This window comes from Cydia pomonella, chromosome 2 (assembly GCF_033807575.1).
Source record: "Cydia pomonella isolate Wapato2018A chromosome 2, ilCydPomo1, whole genome shotgun sequence".
Lineage (NCBI taxonomy): Eukaryota > Metazoa > Arthropoda > Insecta > Lepidoptera > Tortricidae > Cydia > Cydia pomonella.
In genome coordinates this window covers 25,125,038-25,138,060 of record NC_084704.1, presented here as the reverse complement: position 1 = coordinate 25,138,060, position 13,023 = coordinate 25,125,038, and the positions used below count along the sequence as shown (strand labels likewise).

The following is a 13,023-nucleotide window of genomic DNA, read 5'->3' as shown; positions in this document are numbered from 1 at the left end:
AGGGTAACACTGAAAGTTTTATAGAATATAGCAAACAACATGTATTTATTGTGTCATGTTGGTTCTTAGGCTTTCAGAATCGAAAATTCGCTGACATTCAGCTATTTTGGTAGTCATTATAATGATCGTAACAATCATCAAGAGATGCGCAAAACGCTTCACTGAGTTGAGAAGATTGATTCATACTTCATCATTTCGCTCGCGGAGATACATATCACTCATTTCGCTCAGTGGATCTGTAGACTATAATATTGTTCACCAGTGAGTTTTTTACGCAGCCATAAGTGCAACCAAGATGGCTAATCACGCGATACGATCCCGCCATGTTTTCCCGACACCCTCCGAATGAATCTAAACAGCTTCGAAACATCGTCTCACTTGTTTTGGCTTGGCCGGCTCATTCGAATCATGAGTGGGAAAGAGTGAGCAAGTAACACTGAGATAGATGAGTAACTGAGCGAGTTAAATCTTCAGAGAGTTGAAGAGTGAGTGAGTTCAATCATAAGATATAGTTCAATCACTCGTGAACAACACATGTCTACAAAATAGATAAAATTTGTATTATCAATTAGAAACAATCGTATGAGGCGTATAAGACCCGATATTAAAATTTAGCCGCATCGTTATCATATCTTTAATAAGTTGACTGAGGCCACAAGAAATCATAACATGAAAATTTTCATTTTATAATATAAATAAATCTAATGACAACCCGATGGAAAATATATCAAAAACCTATGTGGAGTTATTTTTATTTTAATAAAAAAAATCTAAACAGTAGTAGAGTGTATTTGAAAACTTAATCGGTTATTTTTATTGTATTATCTTAAAATGATCCATCTTTCAGTGTGACCTATGTACAACGTTTACAAAGTAGGTATAAGTATACAAAGGTCTTATTTGAAGTTCCAAGGTATGCATAAAACGCCCTCCGTTAGTACCGAGTAGTAATGCGTGACGTATAAAATATTTCCTTGTAATTTCTGTAACAAAAAAAAATATTGATGAATATTATAGTCCTAGATATACTCTATGTGATCTCCAGTTTTGATTTAGTCAATACTTTTTAATATTGACATTATACTAAAACTTGATTAAGAATTTTTAATAAATTTTAAATGTTAGATAGGTAAAAATATTAAATAAAGAAATACAGGTTTTATGATTAAAGTTTACGATTTCAATATTAATGTGTCCTAATCAATATTTTTCTTGATAATTGTGAAGAAATAAATACATGTCATGTAGTGTCGCTTACCAACGCGACTTTTGAAAATACTTTAACGACGTTTATTCTAATGATATTCCATTGGCTTGACTTAAGAAGTTAACAGTAAAAAATCCAATCTCGGCTTTCTAACATTATCAGAAAAATCAAGCAGTAATATTATTCTCTTGGAAGTATTGTAAGCCATTACCCCTTGTTCATTTGAGATTCTGTGTGGAATAACAACATTTACGGGAAGTGATGAAAAATGTTATATGTCTGCTGTTTGCTCTGTAGTCCCTGGCAACTAAGAAATAAACACTGGCACCTATTATGATTTCAAAATGTATATGTTACTGTAAAAGCCCAAAGTACGGTAAAACCTAGGATATACCGGTAAGACCTAGGTTTTACCGATGCCGATCGGTAAAAGCCCGAATATGGAAAATATGAGGATTGGCATCGTTAACTACTGCCCATAGGAAATAACGTATGAGGAATAAAATTTTAATATGTAAACAAAGTTTTGTATATGTAAACTTATTAATGTTTATATAGGTATCTGTCAATTAATCCGATAAGTTTTATGGGTATGGGATTCTACCTTTAGACATTATGGTCAATCGAGAAGAACGACGTCGCGAAACTGTATGTAATTTCTATACGACACATTCCCACACTACTGACACAAAGTGTGATTCAGAGAAACATTTTAACCTTGGCAAGTTTTCCAGGAGAGATATCGATTATAGAAAATGACGGCCGACCGAGTCACACAAAATCTAGAGAGCTGAGAAGGTTATTGAGACAGCAAAATTGAAAAAAAAAACGACATTGAATTTTGTCCAAATTCCATTTCGCATACGTTAGTTTGGAACGCTCTTTTGTTTCTTTCGTGTAAAATGTATGGCGTAGTATAGTTTAAAAAAATAAAAACAGACTGCAGCTATCTGACCCTATAAAATATAACAACACTAAATGCGGTTTCCCTAGTAATGGGTGATGTTATAAGTAATGAAAGATCTCGTTTCAATGTAGTTGAGGCAGGAATTAATCTGTGACGCAACTCTCAGCTACTTAAAATTATTATTTAACTAGAGCAAATATTCATTGATTGTATACAAGTAAGATATGCAGACTAAGACAAATTCGTGCTTCGAATGACATCTAATGTAAATGACGTTGCACAGTTTTTAACATGGACTCTGGTTGTCTAAACTCGATGTTTGACAATTCTGTTATCACAAAAATATCTACTAAAATACCTACTGTCACACCCGAGGCACGTTTTTAGGGTTCCGTAGCCAAATGGCAAAAAACGGAACCCTTATAGATTCGTCATGTCCGTCTGTCTGTCCGATTATGTCACAGCCACTTTTTTCCGAAACTATAAGAGCTATACTGTTCAAACTTGGTAAGTAGATGTATTCTATGAACCGCATTAACCTTTTGACCGCCGTAGTCTGATATATCAGACAATCAAAACCCAGCTCGTGTCGCCGCAGTCTGATAAATAAGACAATTTTTTTCATGTTTTTCTCAAGACATTCTTTACTTTAATAAAGTTTACTTTGGTTCTTTGCATAAGTAAGTCGCAGTAATTGTTAATTAAGTAACAGTGAGACTGATCTGTTGATTTTATTATATTTTCTAGTTGAAAATAAACTTTAATTATGCCATTAGATTATGTATGATTTTACCCCAAGTCTCGTAGCCAAAGTCTTATTTACTTAAAAGACACCAGTGATGTGACGATGATTGGTATTGAAATATCTACGTCGACTTTCTCATTCGATGTTTAGATTTACGACGTAAGATTTATGCATGCGACTGACCTTACTTAGCTAACCTATTTTATCACTTCCATACGTTCTTATAAAATTATGACGTAAGTTGTCTATTATTCTACAATGTCGTCCGCTGAAGAATTAATTAGAATTTTAGAATTTTTTTATTAATTGTAATTTGTAGCTTTATAAAACGCGACCCTGGTTGATTGTTACCAATAATCCTGACCTACCGGTCTGATGCGGTTTGGCGTCACCTACTATATTGTCTATACATATAATATTTTATAGATCCATGAATGATAGATTTGGTAGACACTTTTTCCATGACTGAATCTCTCATAAAAATAATCTGCCGTAACCAGAATCTGTCCTTAACTGAATCAAGTTACCCAATGACTTAAGTAGCCACACCAAGTGTTGATACATTCGCTTCATACGCAATTGCCATGCAGAGACTCCTTCTGCAGTTCTAGGTGCACGTTCAGCGTCCAGAAACTTGACTCTAGCAACACGACATGCCATGATGGCCTCGCAGTAAATGATCGAGTACCTAATCCTTGTCATTGTGATCCCGATCCAAGCAGTTCCACTTTACCATTTACTCTTTGGACATTTTGATTCCATGGATGTTTTGACCCTTGGACATTTTGACACTTGGACATATTGAGTCCTTGGACGTTTTCAAAGTTGAACTTAGAAATAAATATATTTGAATTGTACTAGTGCCTACCTTCCAGGGTTTCGTGAAGTCGGTTTTTTTCATCGATGATAGATATTTGAATCGATAAATAAGGCGAGACTCTGTTATCGTGGTTCATCGGTAATCCCTACTAAGTTACTATATTCCGCAATAATAATCAATACAGACTACGCCGTCGTCTTAAAAATGAGACCGCATGTGACGTCAAAGATATAACTTAGAAAATTTTAGTGGTGTAGATTACTCGATATTTCAAAGTTATGTTAGGTCAACAAAATATATAAGAAGGTACTGTTTAGTACTTTTAAAACTTTGAATACTATAATAATATTGAGTTTACAATATTTATTTATCAAAATAATTGTGTTACTGTGTAAAATTTTATGATTTATTATGCCAAACAACGTTGAAATTTTCAGATTCGATACGTTTCTAATGTGATCAATCCTGTCCCTACTAGTGTCAACTTATCAACGAAAATACAATGAAGCCTTCGCCAATGTCTGAAATAGTAGACCGCTCATGACGTCACAGATACGAAATAAAAAATAATAGTGATGTAGCAAAGTCCATCAATAAATTTGCATAGCTGGTAAAATTCACAGATTCAATCCATTAATAAAGGGACGAAACCATAAAAAAGACATTGGTAAACATGATTTAATTATTATAATATTTTTTTTTTAATGATAAGGTGGTAAAAAATGAAGTTAATCACTGTAAACTATAAACAATAAAATATTTTATCGTAAGTTATGTGGCAAGCACTACACAGTTTGTTATTACTTAGTATAGGCGGCGACACGGGCACGTCCGATGACATCCTAAGCGGCGTTCAAAAAGTTAAGATGTTTACACAAAAATTGAAAAAAAAAAAAACAATAAATTTTGGGGGTTCCCCATACTTAGAACTGAAACTCAAAAATCTTTTTTCATCAAACCCATACGTGTGGGGTATCTATGGATAGGTCTTTAAAAATGATATTGAGGATTCTAATATCATTTTTTTCTAAACTGAATAGTTTGCGCGTGAGACTCTTCCAAAGTGGTAAAATGTGTGGGGACACCCACGTAACTTCTAAAATAACAGAATGAAAAATCTAAAAAAAATATATGATATACATTGCCATGCAAACTTCCACCGAAAATTGGTTTGAACGATATCTAGTAAGTAGTTTTTTTTTAATACGACATAAAATTGAAAAAAAAAAAATTTTTTTTTCATCAATCCCATACGTGTGGGGTATCTAAGGATAGGTCTTCAAAAATGATATTAAGGTTTCTAATATCATTTTTTTCTAAACTGAATAGTTTGCGCGAGAGACACTTCCAAAGTGAAAAAATGTGTCCCCCCCCCCCCTGTAACTTCTAAAATAACAGAATGAAAAATCTAAAAAAAAAATATGATATACATTACCATGCAAACTTCCACCGAAAATTGGTTTGAACCAGATCTAGTAAGTAGTTTTTTTAATACGTCATAAATGGTACGGAACCCTTAATGGGCGAGTCCGACTCGCACTTGGCCGCTTTTTAAACTTTACCCCCTTATTCATAAACGTCTACTAAAGATGACGAGCCGCTAATAATAGTTTGTCCCTTTCCGACGTATCGTTATGATGGAAAGGGACAAACGATTATTAGCGGCTTGTCAACTTTAGTAGACGTTTATGAATAAGGGGGTTACTCTTTAAATGTGTTGACTCTATCAGAGTTTATAGATTTAGCATTTATTCGTTATATAGCAATTCAAATATTTAAGAGAAATTGCTTGGATATATAAGTAGTACTTATATACTTATTATATATGGATATAAGTAGTACTTATATATATAGGTACTTATTAAGTACCTATTCCTTTAACTCGACTACGCTGCCATGACAATGAAAAGATTGCCAATTAATAGTGAATATATGTTACCGTGTCGATTTTGTCGATGCGCGTGAGCAGCCGCTGGCAGCACAGGATCATGAGCGCCGGCGTGATGCTGTCGTCTTTGTGCAGCTCCAGGAGGCCAAACCGTTCTTTTACTTCTTTGTAAAGTGCCTTTTCCACGTGCTTGTTGCTGAATAAAACGAATTGTTTAATGTAACTCATGTCTTTTAACTATCAATTTTCCCTAGTAATATTTTCATGGAAATCAGAATAGGCTATCCAAGAAGGTACACCGAGATCCTTTTGTTTACATTCTCATTGTTATACATAACACCAATTCATATAAATAATGATGATTTCAGTATTAGTTAGTGCTATCGTATAAGTATATTCTTCTTTTTTTTTCTTTATTCTGTAGACTGTGAAATCCTAACCTAAACATGTTTATTCTTGGAAATTTATTTCTAGTACCAATAGTAGCTACCATAGAATAATACTTAGTGAAATGGTTTCGGTCTCAACTTATTATTCTCAAGGTTTTCAAAAACACGCTTCATACAAATCTGTTAATTGATGTAGGTATATAGCATTAGGTATAGGTACATAGGTTTAAATATTTGAACAAATGTTTCTATCAGCAGGATACCTAATTTGAGAGCTGAAAATTAAAAACTTACATGCTGTACTCGGTCAGGAGTAGCATGGCTTCGTCCAGGTGGTTGCTGATGAAGTAGATGAGCTCGTCGGCCGGACAGGACGACGGCGTGATGAACTGTCCCGTGGGAGACAGCATCAGGGGACCAGCCTCTCTGTAAGTAAATACTATCCTTTAGTCACAGTCGAAAATTATTTTCTAAATATTCAAACAACGACCTATTTTCCCTGCCTTCGAACACGATCGATTTTGACAGTTTTGAATAATTCATGGTTAGTTTCACTACACTTAAATCGACCGGGATATAAACCGTGATTTACCTTTTATATTGTTTTTATTGAGCTCCCGATATTTCGATGCGGTTACATGCATCTTACCCGCAACAACCCAGCAGCATGCAGTTACCCGTGAACAAGATGCATGTAACTGCGTCGAAATATCGGGAGCTCAATAAAAACAATATAAAAGGTAATCACGGTTTATATCCCGGTCGATTTAAGTGTAACGATCGATTTTGCTCCGTCGATTTTATTTCAAATGCTCCCTTTTACTTGACGTACCAATGGCGCCACTTTCAATCCGACATTTTTTAACCGAAATTCACGTACCTATATTGTTTATATTACTGTTTTGTGATTTTCCAAATCCTACTTATACCTATTTATCAAAATTATAAGGGACTATAAGTGAAATGCAAAGTGTATTTAATGTTCTCGCGGTAATAAGTAGAGGCTTTTACATACCTACGCTCAAAATTTCAAGCTATATAGAAACCCCGAGCGTAAGGATCGGTTTTTGTTACAGGAGATATTTTTTTTATACCTACAGGATTTTTCAATTTACCTACTAAAACAAGTAAAATGACGCTCCTAAGCATAAGCGAAAATGTGTTTTATCAACACAAAGAATTAAGACAATTTGAACTTACGGCTCAACCACAATTTCGTATTTGCTAAGCGATTCGGGCACCGCGGCAGGGATCTTCTTCCCCCGCCCGTAAAAGTCCCCGATGGACGTGATGAGCTGCCTCATGTGGCTGCAGTACTGGTGAGCGGATACTTTAGGCATGAATTTCCTATAAAAAATGTATTTGTTGTATTTCATAGAAATGACTGGCAAATAATCATTTGTTTTATCCTCTATAAATATATAGGCTAGATTATGTACGTTTACGTTAGTTTTCACGTGATATGATCATAACATCAATATTGCTACACCCTTGTACCTACTGCCCACTGTTTTTGCTTTGTACTTCCATCAAATTTCTATACCTTGATTGTAATGAGCCCAAACTGATATGGTTTATTTCATTAATAATAAAAATTACATTTAATGGGAAACATACAGCACATAATAAAACAAAATGGTAAAAACTAATCTAAATTAAAATATATCTAAATAAGGCCCCCGCGGCATTGTGCCAAAGATGCTGGCAGCATTCCCTCGCTGAATGGCAATACTTATGCGCTGCGAACTGATATGGTTGGTTTTATTTTCCATACGTAGCTCTTTTGAACATCTACTGATTGCATTATTAGATCAGATCCATGTTAGAACATTATTTAATTGTCGCCGAAGTTACGGAAGTACACAAATATCAGGTGCCACGGAAGCCAGTGTTTCAATAGAACTAAAATATTTTTGTCCATGGTTAAGACGAAGATTCCATACAAACGTAGTCCTCATTTTCCTCTCTGGAAATTAACATTATTGAAAATATTTTGTCATAATTTTGATCTCTATCGAATTTTTAAAAGTCATGTGCAGTTGTTTTCGCTCCTAATTCTATTCATAATCTAAAAAGGCAACACAAAACGAAGATAAAATATTACCGTCTACAAATGTGTATATTCCTTAGTATACTAGACAAAGCCTCTTCGTAGTGAGGTATTTGTGTCAGAGCGCTATCTTCTTGGCTAACCTTTTTAATAAGCTGAAAAATATAAAACATAATTCTTAATGCAATGTATATATGAACTGTATAGAAGTTACTACATAGCAAACATAATAGTAGTATTATCAAAGAGGATTTGAAATAGAGGTGCATTGTCAAAGAAAACTTTGTAGCCACAGTAAATTTGCTGCCATCTTTCGACACATGATTAAAACTATTAGAACGTCATTTGACTTTGATCCTTATTCTTTCACTGATAAGTATGTGTTAAATTTTTGTCTAACCAATATTATCATAATATTTAGTCATAATACTATTGACGTTTGTATAAAAATGTTTTCCAAAATAATCTCAATCTTATTAACTTACCGAGAGCCATTCGTTTCTTACGTCAATAATATTAAGGAAGACATCGCCATCTAAGCTTACGCCAGTAAATTGTCCTAAGGCAATGGTTCTACCTGAAATGAAACTTAATAGTAGTTTAAAATGGTCATCAGAACTTGCACTATACATGTTCGGACAGTTTGCAAGGGTGCGAGCCAGATGTCGCATTATTGTCGTCACAGCTGTTTTTAGAATATTTTGATATTGTCATGAGTTGATTATTGGGGAAAACAATGTTATCTCTACAGCTAACTGTACACAATCACTTTCGAACTTACCTGTTAAATTACTCATATGTTGCGAATGTTGCGTGGCCAGCGCAACCAGACTTTGTAGTGCACCTCTGATATGGCTAATATTCCAACCACTATCATATTTTACCTGCAAGCACATTGGATCATAACAAACAAATGCGTCTGCCACTCCCATCCATAATGGGGTGTTGTGTACCTGATGTATGCAGTAATTAAAGCAGACAATAAAAAAAATATTCATGATGATAAGTAAATCAGTGTAATCAATTATGTATACCACAGTTTGTCTATAGGCGGGTCCACACAGAGCGAGCATACGCGCGAGGCAATTTCCTCGCGCACAAAACGGCTAGTGTAGACGTGTCTCGGCCAAGGCGGCGCGTGCGTTTTCCTCGGCCGAGGCGGCGCGTGCGTTTTCCTCGCCCGAGCGTATGCTCGCTCTGCGTGGACCCGCCTTATGATATTTGAACTACCTACGCATAAACAAATAGTTTCACCGTTGAACCCAAACCATACATTAAGGAAAGGACATTGGTTATAAAATACAGATTTACAATATTGGAAAGTATTGACTTAATATTTTACTTTTTACGAACTTCTTTTATACCATAAGTACTGCATAGGTGGTCCATTAAGCTCTTCACTTGGTCCCTGGTTGCAGTTGTTGCTTCGTATTTACTCCTTGCTGTTGCACTATTGTCGTAGATCCACTCTCTATAATAATAAAGATGATTATTGTAGAAATTTAATGTTGCAATAGACTTACATCTACAGAAGATTTAGATTTTGCTTAACAGTCATTGATGCAATCCGAAATTAAGAATTTGACCAAATAAATGAAATATGTAATGAGGACTATACATCTCTGTTATACTGTAATAATTATTTATATAATGTAATGTTTAGCCAGGTATTGACTGTTGTATTAATTTGTAATGTTGTTTCATGTCACTGTATGATGTCCTGTAAATGTTTTATTGACATATAATAGAGCCCTTGGGGTCTACTTACAGAATATTTTTTTAAATTTTGTTTCTGTCAAAACTGTGATAAAATAAATTATTATTTTATTATTATTACTTGTAAAGCAAGCAGGCAGTTGCAATAACTGATAATGCCTGTATCCAGAGTCAACTTAACAAAGTGCTTGTCTAACTTATTCATATCATATCATATCATTTATTGAATGCCAACCATGGTATTACAAGGTGTTGACATATAATAAGAACATTATGAAGTACAGCATGGACCCTGCTAGGACGAGACAAATCTTAAAATATAACTTAATGTAGAGAAAAAATTATACAATTTTCAATAGGATTTTAAAAATATTTTAAAAATGGTTCAGTCAAATATCATAATATTTAATTTATATTGTGTAAATATATATTTTGGACGCAATAATCCATCATCCATATATTCTTGAAGAGTTAAAAAGCTTTAGATATTAAATATTGTTTTAGTTTTGTAACAAAAGTCGTGTACTCCTCTTCAGCTACTATATGACTAGGTAAGTTATTGTAGACTTTCATCGACATGGAATGTGGTATGTTTAAGATCATTTTGAATTTGGCTATTCGAATTTGCACCAGTTTGTTGTTATGATTTCCTTTACACATGTCTTTCGCTTGGGTATAGAGATAAGCATGTTTCCGCACGAATTTGCAAGACTCGAGAATGTACAAGGAAGTCAGCGTTAGTATTTTGAGTTCTAGATGATTCGTCCACATATTCTTAAATCCATTTGACTCTTTGACTCAATACTAGGTCCTCTGGGAGTTTGTTCCAAGCTTTAATCACTCTGTTGCTTATGAAGTGTTTATGAGGATTATTATAGGAGCTGCAGACACCATCTTATACTGATGACCTCTCAGACGAATGTTATTTTTGTATTCTAGTATTTTATGGAAATCTTTTGAGGTCATAGTGCCGGATTAGTATTTTGTAGTCTCCACGTTCTCTGCACTCCTTTAAGGTTGTGAGACATGTTTTTGAGTTTCTTTGGTAACTTGGTGAAACTACATTGAATCCGCTCCAGCATCTCAATATTCTTGATAAAATAAGGGCTCCACACTTCTTTACTTAACAATAGTGTACATATCAATAGTGTTGTCAAATTATCACTATAGTAAAAGGACTTACATGAGATTTTCAACTGCTTTCTTTTCCTGAACTTTTCTCTTCATTCGGGCAACCTTCTCAAATTCAGCACTGTATTCTTTATATGCTTTTGTAAAGTTTTCCTTACTGCAAACAATTATTTCATATAACATTAGTCTTACTTATTTCTCATTTAACAACTTTTAATAGAAAGCTTATTTTTTTCAACTTTTACCTAAAATTATTGTTCTTCTGTGGACTCTTTGGTATCTTATCAATATATTTTGTAGATATATCACATGCACTTAAAACTTTTACAACTGTTTCCCTAACATCACTGCTGTTCAACTGGATTCTGACTAGTTTGAATTCACCTGAAAGTATTATAATACATGTAATCTACATTCTCACATCCTAAACCAGGGGTTGGCAAATAGCAGCTGCAACCCAAGTGGCTCTTAAAACTTTCTGTTTGACATTTTCTTTTCAAAAGTTTGCTGACCCCTGACTTAAACAGATAGTGACCTAGAAACCAAATCAATCAAATTAGTATTATATACTTTAATGGCATACAAAACTAATGTTTTTTTTTTAATTTAGAGAATATATGATGAGACATACCTTCTGCCATATCCTTTTGCCTTAAGTAAAATGATAATGGAGGTATAGACATTCTTCGACTAGATTGCTGTGCCTCTATTAGAGCACTTAATTGCTGTAATGAGTTTTCATTTATCTTCTGCAATAAGAAATAACTTTTAAAGTTGATACATAACTTAGGAATCATAGTAACAGATGAAAGTGTATTTTCATCTGTTAACTAATATAATAATAGCAATAACTTACTCTCTGTTCTGGGTATTTCCCAAACAAGTCTGGATGAACACTGAAGTAAAAAGGCCGCAGCGCCGTCGATACTTCGGCTGAACTCAAATATCTGCACAGGACTCCTCCAGCACATTGGCAACAGCTGAACACAGTCAATGTAGTCATGTAGGTATTAGGATTTTTTTAACAATTTGTGCCCGATTGTTGGGCAAACAAAAAATCTGTTCCTCGCATTGGCTTTCTATTTTTTAAATAACAATAAAGTTACTGAATTCAAAATACATCTAATAACAACTTGTAAACAGGTTAACCTAATTGGCTATGAACATACAGTGTTTTGTAAATTGTAATTAAATATAAACAAGCGTCTAATACCTTATTTTAATCCTGGAATACATTATTTAAAGCCTGAATGCTTGTAAACGGAAAAACGTTTATTTTGCGCACTTAAACCTACTTTGATATTATTATATCAGAAAAAGCTTGCTTTTAGTTATATCATGACATTGTGTTGACACTGACAGTAACTAAACTAATTATGACAGATGCAGACGGCTACCGCGATCGTCCTGCGAGTGACACTTGGTGCGTTTCGTTTGCATGTAAGTACGTAAAACAGTCTACGAATACGATTACCGCACCGGACTTGCACCGGACCAAAGAGCATAATAATGAATACGAATAGTACTACCGTACAGAAATAACACTTCCTACAAAACCGAAGTTTGACTGCTATTCAGGGACGTATTATAGTGTTCCTTTCTAATGTATGGCACAATCCCTTTCGGCGATTTAGGGTTGTCAACATTCGAGTCATTATCTTATCTGTGGTCGTGGACGTATAGGAAAGTCAAATTGTGCCAACCCTAATAATTGCTCGTAGCAATGTTAACCCGAACGGACCCGAGAAAAGCCGGAAGGAGTGTCGCCCCACTGATATAGTAAGGTAGTCGCCGTACGTGCGTTAAGGAATCAGCTATAAATTAAAGCCAGAAAGAGATGTTTTGACCGCAACAAGGTCACTGTCCGGTGCGGTAGTCTGTTAAGACTATTATGATTTTAAAAACTTGTTTTTTAGAAAATCAGTCCTTATTCGCACGAGAGTTTAAAAAGCATCGCGTTAGAAGTTCAGTACGCTAAATTCGATTTAATGGCCAAAGCTGAAAGTCGAAAATCCAATGTACAACGCTCAATAAAAAAAAGCGCCATCACCATCATGTCAATAAATACACGAGTATCCATTTGTGTAATTCAAACGCTTTAACGCGCGTTGTAAAACCGCTAGTGCGAATTAAGTCTAAGTAAAATGGAACTAAACCGCCAATTATAAAT

At 34.5% G+C, this 13,023-nt stretch overlaps 1 protein-coding gene across 1 annotated transcript; it reads right to left on the bottom strand.

Moving 5' to 3' along the window:
• Positions 1 to 799: 799 nt before the first annotated feature.
• Positions 800 to 12,232, bottom strand: LOC133534710 (T-cell activation inhibitor, mitochondrial). The gene is made up of 13 exons (XM_061873947.1): positions 12,067 to 12,232; positions 11,710 to 11,833; positions 11,485 to 11,602; positions 11,099 to 11,237; positions 10,906 to 11,010; positions 9,360 to 9,477; positions 8,788 to 8,890; positions 8,492 to 8,583; positions 8,061 to 8,161; positions 7,157 to 7,303; positions 6,251 to 6,382; positions 5,619 to 5,763; positions 800 to 983 (listed from the first exon to the last, which is right to left on the bottom strand). The coding sequence occupies exons 1-13, from the start codon at positions 12,087 to 12,089 to the stop codon at positions 897 to 899; spliced, it is 1,434 nt and encodes a 477-aa protein (XP_061729931.1). The 5' UTR covers positions 12,090 to 12,232; the 3' UTR covers positions 800 to 896.
• Between the last annotated feature and the right edge of the window lie 791 nt (positions 12,233 to 13,023).